We start from the raw sequence: 21,331 nt of genomic DNA, 5'->3' as shown, positions 1-21,331 counted from the left end.
ACCAGACTTGGTCTCCAGACCCTGCACCAGCTTAGAGTAGTCTGATAGAAATTCTCTTTACAGAAAAGGGAGGGAACTCCCCAGCTTTGGTATCCAGGTTCTCAGGCATGATGAACATCCTCTTAGTGCCTCCACATCGTGTCCTATGCTGGCTCCATGGTGGTGTTCTCACAATTAAAAGTGCCCTGAAGGGATCACCTATGAGTGATAACTCCACAATAGGAGCTTTGGGAGAGGCCTCTGAGCTCTCAATCCTCTCAAGGTTAAGTGGCTTTGGAAATGACATTGCCTGGGGGGCTGATTACCCTGAGAGGGTGGGGGGCAGCCACTCACTGAAGCATACTCAGGCCAGTTTCACACCTGGGGGGTTGGAACAGACTCATCCCTGCATCAGCTGCTGCTGCTCATACTCACACAATCAATGGCCTATTGATCAGGGGTTGCAGAGCATCAAAGCCATCATGGAAATATCTGAGGGTTGCCCTGCCACCTGTGAAGATGGCTATGTGGCTCCATCACCCTATTGAAAGTGGATCCACGGAGTTAGATTCCACTGTTCACCTGGGGGGAAAAGCTCCTGTTCCTACAAAGGCTGCAAAGACAAGATCACATCTTGTTCTGGCTGGGCGATGGGAGGGGGTGGAGCAGGTAAGCAGCAGCTGTCAAGGCTGTCTCTGAAGCATGGCAGACAGGACAGTTCCCAGCACTCAGCACACTCAGTGCTGAGGAACTCTTGCTTGTGAATTCCTCCTGGTTACCAGACATCCCACAGCTCTTGAATCCTGGTAGATGCCCCAGTCCCTGGAAGCATTCCAGGCCAGGTTGGATGCTCAGAGCAACCTCATCTAGCTCAGCCTGTCCCTGCTGACTGCAGGGAGTTGAACTAGATGACCTTTAAAGTTCCCTTCCCACCCTAACCAACCCATTCTCTGTGACATCCTGAGCCAAGTGAGACATTTGCCTGTCCTCATGGCTGTGTGCCAGCAGCCACATCTCTCTTGGACCAAGGTGTGTCTCCCACCCCCATATTTCCACAGCTCCATCTCACACCTCCTCTAGCTGCTCTCAGCATCTTCCCCCAAACCCACCTTATTGCCAAGATGTTCTGTGGAGTTATCTGTGCTGGGCTTCCTGCTGGCAGAGACAGATTGTTCTCTTCTGGAACAGGATGTCTTTTTGTCCTGTGAGATCACCACTTTGGTGTCAAAATCCACACCTTCTGCCTTGTGAAACTCTTCAGAGGAAAAGCCAAGTGCCTTAGAAAGCAGCTAACTTTCTTCAGCACAGTAGTTTGATGTTGATGCCAAGTGACATCCCCTTCATGGAAGAAGGGTATTAGCCTTGGCCTCACCTCTGCCCTTCTCCATGCTGCTTGTTGCTGGATGAAGGCCATGTGTGGAGCTACCAGAATTGAGACTTAGTCTTAGTGCCATCCTGGAGGGGGCCACAACTATGAAACCTGCCTCCCCATATGCTGCTTACCTCAGGAACAGGACAAGAGGCAATTCCAGAAGCATCCAGAGCAAATGAAGGAAACAGGAGAACACCACTCACCTTTGACCTGTGAAATACTCCATGGAGATCTGAGGCTGCCCTGCTCCAAGTAATATCCAGGTGGTAAGATTTAAAATGGGAACTCTTCAGATGTTGTTACTTCAGGTTGGTCACATTTGAATAGATCAAAGTGACTTCTTGAACCACATTGTGTGAGCTACCTTAGCACCGTAACTCCTAACTAAATCATTTGACTAAGTGGTTTCACCTCTGTGCTGGTGCAGGAACTGATTAACTGCCATCCCCCACCACTGCTCTGCTGAAGATCCAGGAAGACTTCCTTTTATCTGCTGCCCATCTCAGTTGTCTTTTCTCAGTTAAGAAGCAATCAGAATTATGGTAAACAACTACAGACCAACTACTGCTAGAGGGTGACTAGGAAAGAGCTACTTTCCCCCTGCACAAAAAACAGGGGTGCCCACAAACTCCCCAGTAATGCTCATGTAGAACATCCCTGCTATGAAATGCAGTAAGTTATGGGACAGAAGGAGCTGCAAGAGCTCCAAAGCAAAGATTGGTCAAGTTGATAAATCTGTCCACTGGTAATGACAGAATGACCCTACACCACCTCCAGCTCATGAAAGTGGCAGACTAGAGGTTGGTGAAATGCAGGCTGACTGCAAATCATCTGCCTTGCCTCATTAAAAAGAAACACAACTACTACAGGATGGGTTTGGATGTGAAAGTGTTACAAGAGTCACTGTCACCCTGAGCCACCCACAGAACCCCCTCATGAATCATTTCCCCTGCAGTGGGCAGGTGGTTAATCAGCAGGCAGTGGTTCCAGGAAGATCTAATCACACAGCTTTAAAGGCTTGAAGAGCAGCACCCCACTGCACACAGAACCCCAGCCTGCTCCTCCAGGATGGGCCCAGCTTCTCAAAGCCTGGTACAGGCTGCCCAGAGAGGTGGCTGAATCCCCATCCCTGGAGGGGTTTAAAGGAGGTAGAGATGTGGTTTAGCCCCAGCCTTGGTAGTAAGAGATTGGTTGGACTCATTGATCTTAGGTCTTTCCCCACCAAGATGATTCTGTGATTCTCTAGTCCCTGTCTACTCCTCTACTGAGGGTGGAGCAACTCAGGCTAGCCCTAACCCTACTACAATTTGATCATCTCTTCATTCAAGCACCAAATTTCTTTCCTTATGAGTAGGCACAGAAGTGTAGCTCATAAGAAACTACTAGCAAGTAAAATTTAATAGAAAATCAAATACTTTAATGAAATCAGGGAGCATGAGAGTAACAGCTCAGCTATACCACTAGAACTGATACTACTGGGCTGTGGTGACTCGTTACTATTTTTAAATGCTCTGTTCTTCAACAAGCATGCAAGATTGACAAACTACCAATTCTTCAAGAGAGCCTCAAAGATCCTGAGTCAAGAAATTTCAAACCACTTAAAACGTAGAGATAGGAAATGTCTTACAAGCTGGTGGCCTGCACACAGCATTGCACAGATCAAAAATATACTACTCTCAAATCCACAGAGCTAAATACTTTCACATTTATCAGAATTTTCTACACAAGTCTTTGATAGAATTCAAGTTTTGAATTATTTTTTGTGGGTTTTTTGTTTGTTTCTGTATATATCTTCCAGCTGTATTAAACAAATGATTATTTACATTGTGGGTAAAGTGTAAAGGCTTAGTAAGGCCCTAATCCCATACTGTAACACTGCAAAATATATTTACACAAATAGAACCTAATATAGGCAACAGAGCTAAAAAAAAAAAAGTCACCTTGCATCTGTACAACATCATTGAGTCAGTATGAAAAGACAGCTTTGTTAGCACCAAGCCACTCCAATGCTTCTTAGCAACTGCCCTGAGCCTTCTAGTTCCACAAGAGAGGACTCTTCAGCACCAGCAATTCCAACTGAGGTCCTGCTTGCAGATCTGGAAGTCTCAAGCAACATGCCCCCCACTGCACTATGGGAATTACTAAAGAACAGGCATAGGAGCATCCAGAGAAGTCCTGCAGCGTTATCAGAACAGTCACAGAGACAAAGATCAGATGAAGTCCTTCACATCATCCTTTCCTTCAGATCCAGGACAGCACAGAGGGCGCTGCCAGCAGAACGGGGCCACGACTCAAGCCAGGTGCTTTACAAGCCATAAGGTTAACCCTTAATGCTGCAAAGCCCCGAAAAGGAGGAAGGGTTGCCCTGCTGGAACTCCCAAAGGAAAGAGTTTGGGGTTGGTTTCTTCTGCTGCGTTCACCTCCTGTGCCTGCTGTGGCCGGGGTGGTCTCGGTCGTAGCGGTGTGCGGCTCGCTCGTAGGAGCGCTCCCGCTCGTGCCGCTGCGCCCTGTAGTAGTGACTCTTCTTCTTGTACTTCCCAGAGTGGTCTGAGCGCTCCCTGGAGCGGCTCCTGGAGCGGGAAGAGCTCCTGCTGCAGGACTTCCTGCCTTTGTGAGCAGAGTATTTGTAGTCTTTGGATTTCTTGTAGCTTCTCACCTTGGAGCCTTTGTAGCTGGAGCCGTGGTTGAACTGCCTGGGAGGGGAATCGCTGCGGCTCCGGGAGCGGCTGTGGGATTTGGAGCCGCTGGAGGTGGAGTAGCTTTCACTTTTCCTGTGGCAAGGGGCAAAACAAAAAAAAAAACAACCAAAAAAAAAAAAAAAAAAAAAAAAAAAAAAGAGCAAGGGAAGGCTTATAGCTCTTGTTGAAAGGCTACCAAAACTCATTCTGAAGGATGTGCTGGGAGAAGCTCCCAGAACACCCCTTGGGGTGTTCTGGGAGCTTCTCCCAGCACATCCTTCAGAGTGAGCTTAAAGGAGTGTCCTGGGGGCTTCTCCCAACACGTCCTTGAGTGACCTTAAAGGAGTGACACATACCTGTGCTTCGGAGATGCAGATCTGGACGGTGACCTTGAGTAACTCTGATCTCGACTTCCACTTCGACTTCTGCTTTCCCTCCCTTTCTGAACGCTGCAACAGACAACAAACTCCAAGTCATTTTGCTTCAAGTAGTCTTGGGCCATCTAAAAATAACGACTTTTTTTCATGCTGAAAGCCTTACCCATTTACTGGGCTGTTTGAACTTGTTCTTTTTGCTGCCTCTGTTTTCCTTTTAGCATTCTTCATCGCCTGCACAGGTAGCGGTGAAGGTTTATTTCCTTTAACTTCTTTTGGAGACTCTAAGGAAAGAAGCCTTTAAGTGTGGGTAGTGACTGAAAGGACTGAAGCCTTCCCCCTTGCCCTCATTTCACCACCAGCACTGTGCCCATGCAGTTTGTTCATATGTTTATAGATGTGAGCACACAACCACCCGCAAGAAGCCAATCTGAGGAGGTTCACAGAAGGCAGAGGTCAATTTGAATGGTTTCTGCCAAAATATTGAAGTATTTTGGTGAAGGGAGCTCACTGCAATAGCAAGACACTGGTCTCAAAGCTACTTCAAGAAGTCACAACAAACAGCTTGCTTTTCTTGCCAGCTGTTCAGTATTTTTAGCAGCTTGCTTCTCAGTTTAAAAATGTTACCTTCCAGGCAAGACAGGCACCAGGCTGGAAACTTCTAACCATGTATGCAGGAAAATATCCTCCACTTGTCACCCAGAAGAAGCACACATGCCAGAGCTCCTCATCACAGCTGTGCTTTAATATTGCTTTAGAGTAACAAGCCAGTTGCAAGTATTTGTTCAAGCTGATTGCCAAAACCACAAAAAAAAAAAAAAAGGCCTAGTCCTTGTACTGTGTGAGTTTAAATTTGCCTGGATTTTAGACTCACTCAGTTTTAGCCTTTATCTGTTTCAGGAAACGACAAAGGTACACCACCACTCAAACTCTGCCATTTAAATTGTCGCTAGAAGCCACTTAAAAGCAAGCCAAACAAAAAAAGAGAAGCCAAACCCCACTGCTAATGCATCTCTAAAAAGAGTGAAAATACATTTAAGAGTTATTCAAAAGTTATCCACTACTTACCATTTTTTGGGATAGGGGAAAATCCTGATGTATTATCCAGACTTGGGGCTCCCTCAGGTACCAGACCTTTAGCTTGTGCTTTTGCCTCTTCAATTGCCAATTTCTTCTTTTCTACTTTACTTTCCAGATCAGACAGATCAACCTGTGAACACAGAAACACTGCTTAAGAGAAAACTTGTTACACTGCACTGCTTGCTTACTCACAGGTATGGGGAAATAAATCTGAACAGACCCAGATACTGACTGCTATCATGTTCCACTCATTAGGCTTGCAGCTCCTTTCAAACCAGGCAAGGTGTTAGGATCCTAGAATGGTCTGGGTTGGAAGGGACCTCTAAAGGTCATCCAGTCCAATCCCCTCTGCAGTCAGCAGGGACATCCTTCACTAGATCAGGTTCCCAGAGCCCTGCTGAGCCTCACTTTTGAATATCTCCAGGGACAGGGTCCCAACCACCTCCCTGGGCAACCTGTTCCACCTGCAGCCTCCAGTGACCACTCCCAACACATAAAAGCAACAAACCTTTTTCCGAGTGTAGAGCTGCAAAATTTTTAAGCAGATTTCTTGGATTTCTTCCTCTGTTGCTCCAAAAAGTAAAAACCAGTGTGGACGGTTGGGAAGTGGAATCTGAAAGGGAGAGGAGAGGAAGATGTGCTCAGTTTTCTGCTTCTATGAAAGACAACCAACCAACCAAAACAGCAGAACAAAACAAACCCCAAACAAACCCTAAAGAACTTGGACTGAATGGAAGTCTGCTCACCTCCAGGGTCCTAGCTGCAAGGTAAATGCATGCACAGGCAATGCTCTCTGGCTGGAATCGTACAAAGACATCTGTTCTCAGGCTATCATTCATGTAATTCCTGAAAGACAGGATGATCAGCAAAGTTACATGGCACTGCCAAGCTCTTCAAGTGGGGCTTTTGTTTTGGTTTGACTTAAACAAGGACTATTTCTTTTTGTATTCAGTTACTAGACTTCAATCTTAAGACTCCTGTAAATCTAAAGCAGAGTTGAATGGTTTGACTAAAGAACAAAAAAAAAAAAAACAAAAAAACAAAAACAAAAACATAACAATCCCTCAAGGGAAGGGATGTTTGACTGCGTGCCTGCTGAAAATTCCTTGTGTAAAAAAGAGAACCAATTTTAACTTCATTTTTCCTTCTGGACCTCTACTGGCCTGCTCTCATGCAACAGAGAAGTTACTTGCATCAAGACAACATAGAATATGAGCTGAAGTACTCAGTTATTGAGTTTTAGATTCACAGGTTTCTCTGCACGAGGGCTGAACCCAGAGGGTTTGTTGAAAGCTGCAGCTCCTGTTGTAGCTCTCCCATGGTCCCATGACAATGCAGTCTGTTCCAGCTCGTGCCAGTTTCCACTGGAGATACAAGAGGTCCCTTTTTCTCCAGAAGCAGTGTTTTCCATCCAGAACGAATCCTTATTTTTTGATGTAAAAGGCAGCCAGAGAAGAAACCAGGGTGTTTGGGAACATCAGTTCAGGAGAATACTCAGTATTCAGGCAGATCTCCTCTTTGGCACATGAAATACGGTTTCCAAATTGTCCCATTTCAGTAAGGTTGCTTAAAATCAATGTTCACAGAATGAGAAAACTGTAAAATATTGCACATATTCCAGTCAGTACACGTAAGCATTATTCTTCTAAATCTTAAAATACACAAAAGTAACTTCTTCTGAAGCTGATGTGCTTCAAAAGATTTAGATTTTTGAGCACATTGGTCAAAAGTATCAGATGGGGAAAAGCTAAAAACAAAACCAGAAAGTCCTCAAAAGAGTGCTCTGTGCAAGTGGTTGTTAACCACGTGGGTACCCAGTATACAAGGATTCACTAACCCCCAAGACATCTAAACCAGAGACCACAAGTCCAGCTGACAAAAGGACTGACAAAAAGAACTTGGATCCTAAGAGTATCAAACTCCCACCTGCCCCAGCTGTCTTCCAGCTACCCCCAGCTCATCTTTCTGGGAAGGAAGGAGCTTCCAAAGCTACTTTTCTCATCCCACTATAAAGAGAGCACAAACCTTTTGCAAAAGCAGTGATAAAGCAAAGTGGAACTTCAACCATCTGGAAGTCACACAGCTTTTGGGATTTGGTTTGGGGTATTTTTTTCTCTAATTTGCCAAATTGAAAAACACGCTTCCAAGTTTGGCCTCTGCGTTATCTTCCCTGTGGGCTCAGAATCAGACACGTGAGGACATGAATCCTTGTCACACAGTATTTGAAGCAAAAGGTAAATAAGGCACATTTCAAAGAATTATACTGGATAGCCATCAGTTCTCACGTAGTGGAAGCAACAAATAATCAGCACACAAATAGAATTATTTTCACATCTGAACAGATTTCTCAATTGGTGTCATTTCCTCCCTCCTCCTCACCCACCCCTCCTCTCATAACAAGCAGCAAACTGGTCATGAGTAGTCTGTAACTCACACTCCAGTACTTCATGCAGTGGTACTGAAAAGTTTCTTAGGTGTTACATATGACTCCAAGCTTTACACATGTACTGAAATGTTTTCTCAGTTGCTTACAAATGCAAATTAGACTTCAGCTTTAATTCATCCCTTTCAAAGACTTAAATCCCACCTTAATTTTACTTTTTCATTTAAATAAATACACCATTTTAATAGTTATAGAAATAGAACATTAAAATAGATAAATCAAATCTTGCAGAACTTCACCAAATCAGGTTATAAAAAACATCCACCAGTCAAAATGCACAATCAAAATTAAAAAAAAAAAAAAAATCAGTAAAATATAAAAGCACAAGAAGCAGTTGGCCAGTTACTCTACTATCATGTATATACCACCTGTCTAGAGTCAGCCTTCTCTTTGAAGAGCCTGCTTTGGTTTGACTGAAGACGGCAGCTATCCCTGCACGATAGCGCTTGGGCAGCAGAGGAGAAGTCTTAGTCACTTACCCTCAGAGGCTACCCTTTGATTAAAAGAGTACAGAAAAGAAAAGTCAAAACTGGTTCTCTATACACAGGTCACAGTACCAGACAGTTCAGTCAGCAGAAATATGATCTTTGGATTCACTAAAGGTTTGTTTGCTTTGTTTTTTTCAACCAAAAAGCATTCAAAAAGCATTGTTGTTTAAAAGCTGTTTGTTAAGGTTAAACCCTGCAATTTGACTAAAAGCTTCCCATTCGCCCAGCAAATCTTTATTGTAATGAGAGCAACGAGGCAGAGAACATTCCTTGGCAAACATGAAAACATTGAGTTTCTCCAGTCTTAGAAGCTGACATCTTGCATTGTCCACATAGCTACAGAAATTTCTCTGTGCTGAGGTTTTGATAACACCTGTAATCAAGCTTGAGCCCTGGGAAAAGCCATTTCCCAGCATGGGTAACAGACTTTAACTACAGTTTTCTCTGTAAGAACTAAGAAAACCAACCAACCAATCTCTATAACCCACTCAACATTTTCCCTTCAGCTGAAAAGTGAGAGCAGAGAGGAGGGAAGTGAGAAGTCAGGGTGGAAAGCTACCTTACCATTAAAACAGTGCCTCTAACTTAAGAGGCCGATCAACATTTGGGAAGTAGTTTGGGGCACGCCAAGAAGCGCTGGAGCTGTCTGGTGTGGCCCACAATCATTTCTGAGCAATGCTGCCCAGAGTGCCTCAAGTGACATATTTCTGCTACTGCCCTTGCTGGTCTCTTAGAACAAAGAAAAATCAACTTACCATGAGGTCTGGACCAGGTGTTGGTTACGTTCACATTCTAATACCTGAAGGTACATAACGATAATCTGGAAGATATGGGTCAGCAAGTTATTAACATGAATCTGGAGAGCCACCTACTTATTTCAGAGGGACATCCATGAGGCCATCTGTTAACTCAAGTTCTAAACACTCCACCCACATGGGAGAGTGCTTGCAACATCCCCAGGTGTTTATCCACACAGTTTCTGCTCTCCAGTGCAAGAAGCTGGACGCTCAGCTCTGACCTTCCTAGCTCTCCGTCTTCTGAGATCAGGCACCAAGCTATTCAGCTAGAGGTCTTCAACTCTGTTCAAGCTACTATGTCCTACACAACTCAGGACTCCTTTCAGCTGTAACTTGGGAGAGAACATGCTAGCTGCAATAAGCAGTAACACAAAGTGTCACAGTATTCGCAAGAGAACAGATCTAACACATTGTGTGTCACTGGTTAGGTCATTCCTAGTTCATTAGGTCTGGAAAGAAAGTAAGAATACAGAGAAAAAGGCTACACCACAAGGAAAAATTCACACCAATTAAACAAGTAGACTCTCCTCAGGGGTACTGATACCATGAATGAGTTCTGAATGTCAAGCAGGCTTATAAAGATGATTTCAAGACAGCAGTTTTTAGAGGAAGAAAGAGCAAGGTGCCAAATTCTGCTGGCACAGGAGGAGGAGGTTCTTACACATGGTGCCAACAGTACTAAAGCACCAACTTCAACATGTACAGGTATCACCCTAGACTGACACATGATACTTCAATATTGAGAACTGACTCCTTTCTAGTTAAGCCCTTCCCACCTAAGTGTACTTTTTTAGAACCACTGCTAAGTAGCTCACAGGGTTTGAATGACCTAACTGTTTCCACCAGGAAACAAGGTTTCTGATAACAGGTTAGCACAACCCTAGGTGTCCCAATTCCTTTCTGCTTAAGGATCTGTGTTTAGTTGATGTTTTCTAACACCAAAGCTACATAGTAAATTGACTTCTAAGGAATATTTAGCATCTGCATCCATCTCCAGACATCGTTCAGCAGTCATATAAGACCAATTAGTAAGAATCACTTAAATGAGAAAGACACTGGGATCATAAGAAGCTAACTTCACTGAATCAAGCAATGTTATCATGAACAGCTAAACAGCTTCCAGGCAGGCAGTTTACTCAAGCATTTACAGCATATGAAACATTGATTATAAAGTTACAAACCTTATGAGGGTGCTTCACATGAACACAAAATCCCAACTCCTTTAACACTCTCCTTTCTGCCTTAATAATTTGGTTCTTCAAGTTCACATATTCTTGATCCAGTATTAGAGGCACAGGTTTCCTGCAAGACAATTTCATAATCTGAAGATAATCTTGACCTCAGAAAGCTGTGTTTGTGTAAAAATCAGAGACACTTATAACAACCAAAAATATTTATTTAATAATAGCAGCCGACTCTGTTCTCCTTCAGGAGATCTCTTCAAGATGTTCCCCGGTTTATGAAACAGGGAACAACTGTGTATCATCAGCCCATGAAGGTTAGGAATTAAATGAGAACAGCAACCCTCTAGACTCTTTCAAAGCCCAAGCTTACTTCTTTTCCCTCAGATGTCGCAGGCGGTGGAACACGTTGATCACATCCCTTATGCGCCTTGGGGCCTCTTCAATTTTGGATGCCAGATGAACACAGGCCATTGACACATGCTGAAAGAGAAGTATTGCAACACACTGATCTTTTAGCTCAAACCAGCAAGTGATCTCCTCCAACGGCTTAAGGAGGGATAAACAAAAGGAAACGGTGGTAAACTAAGGAAACGCTAGGAGTTTGATAAAATCAGTACTGGGTAGCTTTGTAAAATCATGTTCAGTAAATTCTACAGGCTAGTTACTCTAATAACATCCCAGGCAACAACTTGCCAGGCTATAACAAAGATTAAATAACATTTGCAGCCACACACGTATTTTCTTCATCCCAGGAAGGTGGTGACACACTGGAACAGGTTACCCAGGGAGATCATGGTTGCCCCCCTCTCTGGAGGTGTTCCAAAGCCAGGCTGGATGAGGCCTTGAGCAACCTGGGCTGGTGGGAGGTGTCCCTGTCCATGGCAGAGGGGTTAGAACTAGATGATCTTTAAGGTCCCTTCTAACCCCAACTATTCTACTGATCTTTTGAATTTTTTCTTACCTCCATGGAATGCTTCACAAAAGACTTGGTATAAAAAAAACGTTGAAATAGCACCTGTCCTGTAGCCATGGCCACCTACAAAGGAAGCAACCATAACAGATATTAACAAAACCAGCACCAGTTCCAAAGAGTAATTGCCTAGAATGGTTTCAACAGAGTTAAGACACAGAAGATTAGCTGAGCTATATTTAAGTATGGGAGTAAGTTCAGTGGTATCTAAAGAAAACAAGGGCCCCTCAATAACAAGTTATGCTGCCCAAAACATTATCAACACAACACTGTCCAGAAGTCAAATATATATACTAAATCATTAAGTTCTTACAAATTACAAAAACATGCTCTGAATTAAATTAAAATATAATTTAAAAACTTCTAACCCAAGCAGTAGAACCGAAGGAAATTGGAGATTATGATAGTACGCCAGAAAAACTACGTTTTTGGCGTGGGAGGAGACAAGGAATGTAATCGTATTGTGATTTGCATAAGCTCTTAACATAATTCGAGCTGAGACTCAGTAGCTATTAGCTGCCTGCAAAGTTTCACACTCGGAGAGCAACGAGTCTGTCTGCGATTGGAGTTCGCTAGGAAACAAAACCTTTCTGAGGCCACTACAATCCAAAGGACTCTGAGAAATCCTTTCCACAGGCCCCAGTCTAAAAAAAAAAAAAAAGCATTGCGGGAGCCCCCACCCTGCCCGGGGAGGCGGCGGGGGCGGCGCAGGAAGGTGGTTACATCACCCGCTTCCTGCTCCCAGACGGCCGGGGAAGGCCGCAGGCCCTACGGGTAGGCCCAGTGGCTCTCACGTCTCAAGCCCCAGCCAAAGAAGCAGCTTCTCTGCCCTCCCCGTATCCGTAACCGCGGTGGGTGGCCTAGCGAGCGAGCGGCGGCCCCGGCGGGAGCCGCGCTAGCAGGCCAAAGCCTAGAGAACAAAGGTCGCCCCAGGCAGGGAACACAGACGGCCTCGACCCCACACCCATCCAACCCCGCCGAGGCCTTCTCTTCCGGCTGCTAGGGAGAGGCCTCCCCGCCCCGACCGGCCAGGCCCGCGGCCTCAGCCCTACCTGCGGCAGACGAAGCAAGATGCCGGCTGCCTGGATGAGCTCGCAGCCGGTGACGCGCAGCTCGGTCTCCGTGTCGGGGTCGAGGCCGCTGCTCATGGACGGGGTGAAGCGCAGCGTGTGCTCAGGGAGTAGGCAGTTCTCCAGCGTGATCAGCACCCCCGAGTAAAGGCGGTCCCCGATCAGCACCGCCCCAGGGCCCGGTACTGGCGCGCCGCTCCCTGCCGGGGCGGATCCTACCGCCGTAACACCAGCAGATAAAGGCCCCACCGGGCCGCTGCCTCCCACTGCTACCACAGCCGCCGCGCTGCCCGACCCCGCCGCCATTTTGTGCTGCCGCCGCCTCGCCTGCCTCAGTTCTTCTTCCCCACCGGGCGGCGCCTCCAGCCCAGCACCGCCCTGCCCACTTCTCCACCTCCGACCGGCGCCTATTGGTGAAGCTCGGGGAAGAGACGATCAGCGATTGGCCTAGCAGCAGTTACGGATGACGCTGGCCTGGGGCTGAACGTAACGACGTGACGCAGCGGTTGGGAATTTGAACAGGGCGGAGGGGTCGGAAGTTCCGGTAAACGCCACCGCCCTCAGCTGCGCTGGACTCAGCCGGCCCGGCCCGACCCGACCCGACCCGGCCCGGCTCGGCTCGGCTCCGCTCTGACCGCTCCGGCCCTTCCCAGATCAACGTGGCCCAAAGCTGGGCTGCTGCTGGGGTCCGAGATTTACGGCCCCGCCACCAGGGTTTTTCCCCGTGCAGCAGCATAAGTCACTACTCCAATGGCATTTCCGTAGCAGTTACCAAACCCCAGGTCTTTTAATTCCTTAACAAAATATCTTTATTAAGTTCTTAACACGCTCAGTGTGCCATTAACAACAGAACTTCTACAGACCTGACTTAACACTGCTAACTTCAAACCATGGTTTCTAACTCAGCACATTTCAGTTGCAGTACAGGGGAAAACATCACCTAGGTGCAAGCCTTGCACCCAGACCCACTCCATCCTCCTTCTGGAACCATCTTTGAAGATTCTCTTCTTAGCAGTGCTCAGCAGTGAGCTTATGCTGCTGTACAAGGTCCTGTTGGTAACAGGTATCCACAGGCTCTTCTAACATCAATAGTGGTGAACCATACGTGAAAATATCCCCTCTGGCTCTTTTCCATCTCCTAGGGCAGCAAGGAAGCCTTCTTGTCTCCTCCTCTGGGCTAAGGCAGCCAGGGACTTGAATGTCTTTGGCTCGTAAATAGCCAGATCAGCAATCACCTTCCTGTTCAGTGCCACCTGGGACTGAAGGCAAGAAAAGCTGCTGGTTAAATACAGTAATTCTTTTAGGAACACCACCACAATGCTTAATGATTACCCAAGGTCTTCAGGTAAGTCACTTTCTACACTGTAAATACTCTTAGAGAGCTGGCAGACATAAGGGATGCCTCCCACCAGACTAAGTTACTCAAGGTCCCATCCATCCTGGCCTTGAACACTTCCACACTTGGAGCCTCCACAGCTTCTCTGGGCAACCTGTTCCAGTGCCTCACCACCCTCATGGAGAAAAGCTTCTTCCTAATGTCTAACCTAAATCAGCTTCTTCCAGTTTGAAGATCTTCTGGGTCTTAATAGAGAACCTTTAAAAGCCCACACTGCTCTGAAACAAGAGTCAAAGGGACAGGCCCATTGGGGAGGATGAGGGGAAAAAAACTTTTAGGTAGTGCTTGGTTCTTGTGGTTACAGTGTGACAAAGGTAACCAGGAGACTGAGCCTAGAAACTATTTTACTTGGCAAGAAACATGTCAGAAACTTAGTTATCTAAGGTCAGAAAACCTATAAAGTTATCTACTGATTTTAAACAAAGAGAAAATGCTTTGAAATATGCTACAAATGTCTAGCAGTTCCAAGTCTAGAAGCAGAAACAAGAGAAACAGTATCAACAAAATAAAATCAATTCCTTGGAGTGTTTAAGAGAGGGAGAGCGGCACCAACTCGGCACTGTCCATGCTCACCAAACACAAGCTTGTAGGGAAGAGCAGAGGTTTTTTTAGGGCTTTTTTTGCTAATACAAAGCTTTGCAGTTCTTAAGATGCTCAGTAACAGTTTTGGGGACAGAATAACGTGTAGAACAATGATGTTCACCAGGAGAAAAGAGGATTATGCATAAAAGGAAGAGAAACAGATTTAAGGCAGAACTTAGTTCATGAAGAAGTTAATTTGTTAAACAGAACAACTTTCATCACGAGAACCAGGACAGTGTTGGCAGGAGTTCAGTCTGCCAGAAGGAGCTTTTCAATGCCTCCACCGTGTTCTATGGCACAAGTCCTCACCATCACTCTTCAAGTACTGGCAAGTAGAGGCTGTAGCTGCAATTTCTTGCAGTTGCATTCTTAGATAGTAATCAGCAGTCCTTTAACAGATTTCCCAGCCTACACCTACTTGAAAGATTTTAGAGCTTTCAAAAATTAATCTGCCTGGCACATCAGAAGCCCTCTATTAGACAGTTTCTCTAACCTGTTGTTTCAAAGTAATTTTTCTTCTTCTTACCTTAAACAGATTGCTTATGAAAGCTGGGTACTTCAAACCATGTTCAAGAGAAGCTGCTTCAATCCTAGTGATCCAGAGCTAAAAAAAAATATATATATATGTAAAAATTAACATATTGGGTGATAAAATACTTGAAGAAGTAACTTGTCATGCTGGCCTGCTCACAACTGAGTAAACAAAACACTTTCATGGAATGGCTTAGGCTGGAAGGGACCTTGGAGTAGATACTCCGACCTCCCCACCACAGGCAGGGACAACTCTCAACTAGACTCAGCTGCTCAAGGCCTCATCCAACCTGGCCTTGGACACCCTCAGGGAGGAGGCAGCCACAATCTCCCTGGGCAGCCTGTTCCAGAGTCTCACCACCCTCATACTGAAGAACTTCTTCCTCAGCTCCAGTCTAAGCCTGCTCTCCCTCAGCTTCAAACCATTCCCCCTTGGCCTGTCTCTAGACACCCTCATGAAAAGTCCCTCTGCATCCTTCCTGTAGGATCCTTTCAGGTACCAGAAGGCAGTTCTAAGGTTCCCTTAGGGTCTTCTCTTCTCCAGGCTACACAACCCCAGCTTCCTCAGCCTGTCCTCATAGCAGAGGTGCTCCAGGCCCCTCACACCTTGAGTTTTCTCAGTACACAAGTAAGAACCTCAGACTGTGAGCTGCTTCAGGCCACAGAGGGGCTGGGCTTACTTTCAACTCCTATTTTTCACCCCCTGCTAAAAAGATCTGGAGAGAAAACATCTATTTCAGTTCCACTCTTCCCCCACTTTAACATTTACACCTCACATTTCGCTCTTTTTACCGCTCTTAGGAATCTCTTCTTCTCTCTTCTGGCCTTGGTGGACTTCACGAAAGCTCTCCGGACGCTGCGCACAGCCAGCTTGTAGCAGCGGTTCTTCCTTCCACGGAAATGCTGGAAGGGCAACAAGAAGTTCTTGTTCAGTCAGACCCTTCAGAGATGCTAACACAAGCTCAACTGCATCTCACAGCTCTTCATAACAAGACTTCACAAACAGCAGTTGGCATAAAAGGAAAACATGCTTTCTCTCTTTTAAGGCACAGTAAACTTGAAGTTGGAGAAAGCTGAAAAATCTCAGTCTAGCAGGAGGAAGCCAAAACCAGGCTGTAGTTCCAGGGGCAAGGGTCTCACACACGGTGCTGTGGCACAAATACCAGAGGCACTGATGACCTCCAGCTGTCACAGACTGTATCAGGTTGGAAGGGACCCCCAAAGGTCATCTCGTCCAACCCCCCTGCAGTCAGCAGGGACACCTCCAACTAGATCAGGCTGCCCAGGGACACATCAACCATGATCTTGAACGTCTTCAGGGATGGGGCCTCAACCACATCTCTGTGCAACCTGTCCCAGTGTGTCACCACCCTCACTGTGCAGAACTCCCTCCTGATGTTCAGCCTAACTCTGCCCTGGTTCAAACCACTGCCTCTCATCCTATCCCCACAGGCCCTTCTGAACAGCCCCTCCCCAGCCTTCCTGTACGTCCCCTTCAGACACTGCAATGTGACTTCCCTCTGTTGGGGAAGGGCTTGCGGACACCTGGAGGCCGCTCGCCCTCTCCGCAGACCCGCGGCGGACGAGGCGAGCTCCGGGCGGCGGGGAGGCCCCGGGACACTCACCCGCGCATACTTGAGCACCTCCTGCACCCTCCAGAAGCGGTCGGTGAGGCGGCTGCGGATCCAGCGCGGTGCGCTCAGCAGCACCATCTCCGCGGCCGGTTCGTGGCAGCGCGGTGCTCGCCGCCTTCCGGGGCGGGGACAGGGGGAGCCCGGCCCCGGCCGCAGCCCTTCCGCTGCTTCCCGGCCGCTGCTTCCCGGGGCGGCTGCCCTGCTGACGGACGATCGACCCAGCACCGCTGCGGCCATTAAACCGTGTCCCAGGTGCCATGTCCGCACGTTTCTTGGACACCTCCAGGGGTGGGGACTCCACCACCTCCCTGAGCAGCCTGTTCCGATCCCTCACCACTCTTGCAGCACAAAAATTCTTCCTATTCTCCAACCTAAACCTCCTCTGGCACAATTTCGGGCCATTTCCTCTTGTCCTATCACCCGATACGAAAGAGAAGAAACCGACTACAGCCCGAGTAGTTCACGAATGCATTTTTAAGGGAAAGACAGAGGATTTTTAAAGCCCCGTGGGAAGAGGCAGCTTTGTGGAACCCTTTGCAGAACGATCCCCTCCCCATCTAATTGCAGGGTGAGCTTCTTCTGTATGCATTGCCCACGGCCCCTTCCCTGACCATGGCCCTTCATCCGTGACCCCTGGATGTCAGCACCAACCCCTGAAGCCCCCTGCCCCTGCATGCTTTGCTGTAGGAATCTGAGATTTGAGCGTTAGAGGTCATCCCTTTGACATTTTTTCAGCATTTTTTGACTATTGTGGAATGTTTTGCAGAGTACACTTACACCATCTGTTACCAAAGCTTGCTCTTAGGCTTATTAATAAAGAATGTCTCTACAGCTTGTCTCTAGACCTTTGCCTCTTCATCATCCTTGACAGTTTCTATCACAAGTAACGTATTTTTTTTCCTGTATTTTAATTTCTCACGCTCACACTGTGATTTGTTTTGTCTTGCAGTTTCCTTTCAGCTGTTAAAGAGGCTGAGCTGTACCATGGAGCTGCAGAAACCACGAGATGGTGCTGTCCTTACAGGCAGAGGGGGAAAGAAAAGATTTATTAAGAGCAAATGTCTCTGCACTCAGGGAATTAATGAATCTCTCTGATCATCTCTAATCGTTAGCAGTTTCAGCCCATCACAGAACTCCAGGCTGGAAGGGACCCCAAGGATTATCTGCTTCAACCCTTCTAGGTGACAGTGGAGTTGAAATGAGCTGGCCCAGCACACAGTCCAGCTTAAAACTGCCCAGTGTAGGGGAATCCACCACTTCCCTTGTGAGATGATTCCAACGTCTCACTGTTTTCATGGTCAAAAGCTTTCTCCTGGATTCCAGCAGTAACTTGTCCCCATCACTCCTTGTCTCCTCCACATGACTCTTTGTAAAAAGGGAGTCTCCATCCTCCTGGTAGCCACCTTTGATGTGCCTTTATGTGCAGAAACTGACCCATAACTTGCACTGTTATCAAGACAGCTTTTCCACTTAGGGGCCAGGTACTTGTTGAGGATGTGGAAATTTCACGGAATCAGGGGCATGGGGAATCTTACTGTCCTGGTCTGAGCTGGACCAGAACTGATTCTGGTCAGGGACTGGACTTCTCAGCTCAGTTTCTGCTCCATGAGGGCACTTCCTGAAGTTCAGGACTGGTTTGCACAGCCAGGGGCTGCTTCTAGCAGTGAGAACACTGCTGGGGAGAGTTCCTGCCAAGGGCTGGGCTGCAGAAAGGCTTTGCCTGAGACTTGCTCCTGTGCAGACCAAGGACACTGCCACATCTTGTGCTTACTTGGGGGGCAGTAAGTCAGAGGTGGCACCTGCAGGAGGAATGAATGGGAGACATTTGCTACACCCAACAGCATCTGCTTTCCTGCACAGACCCAGGACTTTATTGGCACCATGGCTGACCTGTGCAGCAGCTACAAGCAGGATGGATCCAATGGTTATGCCCCCCTGGGTGTCTGGACAGATCTGTGAAGAGATTTCATATTTTGCAGCTCAAGAAAAGGCTGCTGCCCTGCATCCTCCCCTAGGAGCCTTTCAGCCTGAGAATGCAGTGAAGGAAATGGGTGGAACAAGATGAAAATTGACTTTTAATCCTCAGGTGACTGGTCTAAAGGTTGTTTCTCTCTGCATTTTTCAATCTCTTCCTCTCTCTTGTATTTATTGGAATTCATTCCCCCTCTCCCAGGAAAGCAGCTGTCCAAACATAGCTGCTCTTGGGATTTACAGTCTTGTTAAAATCGAAATTGACCTGTCAGCTGAAGTGCTTTTGAGATCCATTTCAAAGGTTGGGATTAGTTAGTACACACCTTTCAAAAACATTTCAGTGCCTGACACTGGGAAATGAAAAAACAGAGGAACATCTTTATCTCTGGGAGACAGTTGTCTGTTGGGTTCTGACTACCCATGCAGAGCTGAGGGAAATGAATTTGTAATCCATTTAAAGAAGCAATTTGCAGATCGATTTCTCACTTTGAAAACCAAAGGTATAAATAATAAACCTTTCTTATTGTTGCCATAGTGTGGTCTGAAAAGATTTTTCCCAACTTGAGCAAGCAGCTCAAAAAGAGTCTAAAGAGCAAGCTGTGGCCATGGATGTCAAGAGCCTAGATTCACACAGTCATCTCCAGACTGCAGAACACTCACCTGGCTTTACAGTCACAGAATCATGGAGTGGTTTCACTTGGAAGAGACCTTTAAGATCACCCAGTCCTCACATTTCTTTGTCCCTTTCCCAGGCTCTTCACCAGGTCACTGTGCTGTAGGAAGAAATTGGCACATCTCATCTCCCACCTCCAGATCCTGCTTCTTGGGGAGCTGGCTGACAATAGCAGCAGCCCTGTAGTGTTCCCAGCAAATTAATAAAAAGCTGGTGATGAGTTCATCTGACCTGGCTCCTTAATAGGAGGTTGGGATCCAAGGGCTGAGGAAGGAGAGACTGGAGAAGAGGTCTTGTGAGGAGCAGCAGAGGGAACTGGGGTTGTTTGGCTTGAAGAAGAGGAGGTTGAAGGGAGGGCTTCCTCACTCTCTCCAACTCCCCAAAAGGAGGTTGTAGTGAGGTGGGGGGTCAGTCTCTTCTCCCTAGTGTCAAGTGATAGGACAAGAGGAAGCAGCCTCCTGTTGCACCAGAGGAGGTTACTCATCACACCTGTGTCCTCACACAGCTCTTGAGCTCACTTCAGTTTTAAAGGCTCTGTTTTGATATTGACTGTACCTGGTGGATTGCAAATGGTCTCAATCTGCCTCACTGCTTGCTTCTAGGAGTAGTGTAGAGCACTCTTCCAGCCCAGGCTGAGAAGATACTTTCAGCATCAAGAGGACAGTCAGTTCAATTAAATTCTACTTCAATTAGAAGTAGACTACATGGGCCTGTGGTCAGGATTGTCTTAAACATCGTTGGACTTGATGATCTGGAAGGTCTGGAAGTGGTTACGTGTGATATCTTCTGGTCAGACCTGTGCTACCTCAGTTCCCTCTGGAGTTCTCCCTCCTGTATTCCTAGACATGAATCTCAAAGGCTAACTAAATGTGCAGATATCACTGAAACTCTTAAATAACATTGATCAGATGAGGCAGGTGAAGTAATTGATGATTGCTGTTGCCTTCACCACAAGAACACCAACATGTCCTGCAAGCCATACCTGCTGACTGCAGAGAACAGGAGAGGTCTGCTGGACATATGAGCCATGCCCTTAGGATTGTTATGGGTTTGTTTTGTTTTGTTTTCTTTTGTTTTTAAATCTAGAGAGAAATTGGAGAAACTGAACCAGAGGCAGAATAATTGGAATCAAAAAGGGACCAGCGTGGTGTGAGCGTGGCTCTTGGGTGCTGCTCAAATCAGCAGCGAGGCAGATGTGAAGGATTGGTTAACACACAAAGCAGCTCCAGAAGCTCCTCTTGTAAACAGAGCAGCGTTGCAAAGCTCTGAGCCCAGCTGGGAGAGGAAGACACTGCTTGTGTCTGAGTGCCTGCCACTGCAGGCAGCTGAGAGCAGTGAAGCCACACACTGCTCTGCTCTTCGCTTCCAGCTCTGCCAGGTGTGAGCGAGCGCTCCAGCAAGGCACAGAGTGGGGAAGCAGCTGCTGCCTGCTGCCCTCCCTGCTGCCTGCTGCCCTCCCTGCTGCCCTCCGTGCTGTCTGCTGCCCTCCCTGCTGCCCTCCGTGCTGTCTGCTGCCCTCCCCGCTGCCTGCTGCCCTCCCTGCTGCCTGCTGTCCTGCCTGCTCACCTTGTTCGGATGAGTTGAGCAGGAATATTTGCTTGGGGAGAAGCTGAAGAGCTTGGAAAGATGATTTAAAGTCAAGGAACTGACTTCAAGTGCTCAAGCCTGTTAGTAGTAGCAAACAGCAGTGCTGAAAGGTGGAAGACAATACTGAAGCACTCTGGAGCCAAGCAGCCTATCAAAACTGAGACAGCAACTGTTTGGGACCTCTTGGGATCACAATCCTAGGAAGAACAGCAACAAATTCAGGAGTACTGTGGATTCAAAATCAAAATAATAGCCATTGCCAAGCTTCCAGCTGCCACATCAACTTGGAAACTGAGGTTGGGACACTGCTGGAAAGCATTCTGAAAGGAAACAACCTGTGCTGGCCAGGTCCTGGGAAGGCAGGTGGCCAAGAGAGGCCTTTCCTTTTCTTGCTCCATTATGAGCTCTGCTTAAGTGTTCCTGTCCATGTGTAGAAGAGGCAGAAAGGGCTTCTGTTAATTTCTTCCCAGTTCTGTTGCCAAAAGCAAATAAGCCACTTTTAACCAGCAGTCTTCTTGAAGA

At 46.9% G+C, this 21,331-nt stretch overlaps 2 protein-coding genes across 5 annotated transcripts; both read right to left on the bottom strand.

Moving 5' to 3' along the window:
- Positions 1-2,783: 2,783 nt before the first annotated feature.
- CCNL2 (cyclin L2) lies at positions 2,784-12,741 on the bottom strand. 4 transcript variants are annotated; one of them, XM_054394805.1, is made up of 11 exons: positions 12,418-12,741; positions 11,357-11,431; positions 10,766-10,875; positions 10,393-10,513; positions 9,170-9,234; positions 6,230-6,329; positions 5,992-6,096; positions 5,472-5,613; positions 4,570-4,687; positions 4,386-4,478; positions 2,784-4,122 (listed from the first exon to the last, which is right to left on the bottom strand). In XM_054394805.1, exons 1-11 carry the CDS (start codon positions 12,739-12,741, stop codon positions 3,768-3,770), a joined length of 1,608 nt encoding a protein of 535 aa, XP_054250780.1. In that variant the 3' UTR covers positions 2,784-3,767. The 4 variants fall into 4 exon arrangements, with proteins under 4 accessions (XP_054250780.1, XP_054250782.1, XP_054250783.1 ...); XM_054394807.1 differs by lacking the exons at positions 9,170-9,234; positions 10,393-10,513; positions 10,766-10,875; positions 11,357-11,431; positions 12,418-12,741 and adding exons at positions 6,709-7,079; positions 7,509-8,395; XM_054394808.1 differs by lacking the exons at positions 9,170-9,234; positions 10,393-10,513; positions 10,766-10,875; positions 11,357-11,431; positions 12,418-12,741 and adding exons at positions 6,709-7,653; positions 8,295-8,395.
- Positions 12,742-13,248: 507 nt separating this feature from the next.
- MRPL20 (mitochondrial ribosomal protein L20) lies at positions 13,249-16,666 on the bottom strand. Its single transcript, XM_054395011.1, has 4 exons — positions 16,570-16,666; positions 15,737-15,847; positions 14,940-15,017; positions 13,249-13,694 (listed from the first exon to the last, which is right to left on the bottom strand). The coding sequence occupies exons 1-4, from the start codon at positions 16,654-16,656 to the stop codon at positions 13,521-13,523; spliced, it is 450 nt and encodes a 149-aa protein (XP_054250986.1). The 5' UTR covers positions 16,657-16,666; the 3' UTR covers positions 13,249-13,520.
- Between the last annotated feature and the right edge of the window lie 4,665 nt (positions 16,667-21,331).

This window comes from Indicator indicator, chromosome 32 (assembly GCF_027791375.1).
Source record: "Indicator indicator isolate 239-I01 chromosome 32, UM_Iind_1.1, whole genome shotgun sequence".
Taxonomy (NCBI): Eukaryota; Metazoa; Chordata; class Aves; order Piciformes; family Indicatoridae; genus Indicator; species Indicator indicator.
The sequence above is the reverse complement of the archived record's forward strand: the minus strand, read 5'-3'. Positions and strand labels throughout refer to the sequence as shown.

What these genes read in the sequence shown, in the direction of transcription:
- CCNL2 (XM_054394805.1), bottom strand. Translation starts at nt 12,741, where the DNA reads ATGGCGGCGGGGTCGGGCAGCGCGGCGGCTGTGGTAGCAGTGGGAGGC. An exon ending in TTCCCCTATCCCAAAAAATG is followed by an intron (nt 4,688 to 5,471) that starts GTAAGTAGTGGA and finishes TTCTTTCCTTAG; the next exon opens with AGTCTCCAAAAGAAGTTAAA. An exon ending in TCTGCATCTCCGAAGCACAG is followed by an intron (nt 4,123 to 4,385) that starts GTATGTGTCACT and finishes CCCTTGCCACAG; the next exon opens with GAAAAGTGAAAGCTACTCCA.
- MRPL20 (XM_054395011.1), bottom strand. Translation starts at nt 16,656, where the DNA reads ATGGTGCTGCTGAGCGCACCGCGCTGGATCCGCAGCCGCCTCACCGAC. An exon ending in AGGTGCTCAAGTATGCGCGG is followed by an intron (nt 15,848 to 16,569) that starts GTGAGTGTCCCG and finishes TTGCCCTTCCAG; the next exon opens with CATTTCCGTGGAAGGAAGAA. An exon ending in TCATAAGCAATCTGTTTAAG is followed by an intron (nt 13,695 to 14,939) that starts GTAAGAAGAAGA and finishes TCTTGCCTTCAG; the next exon opens with TCCCAGGTGGCACTGAACAG.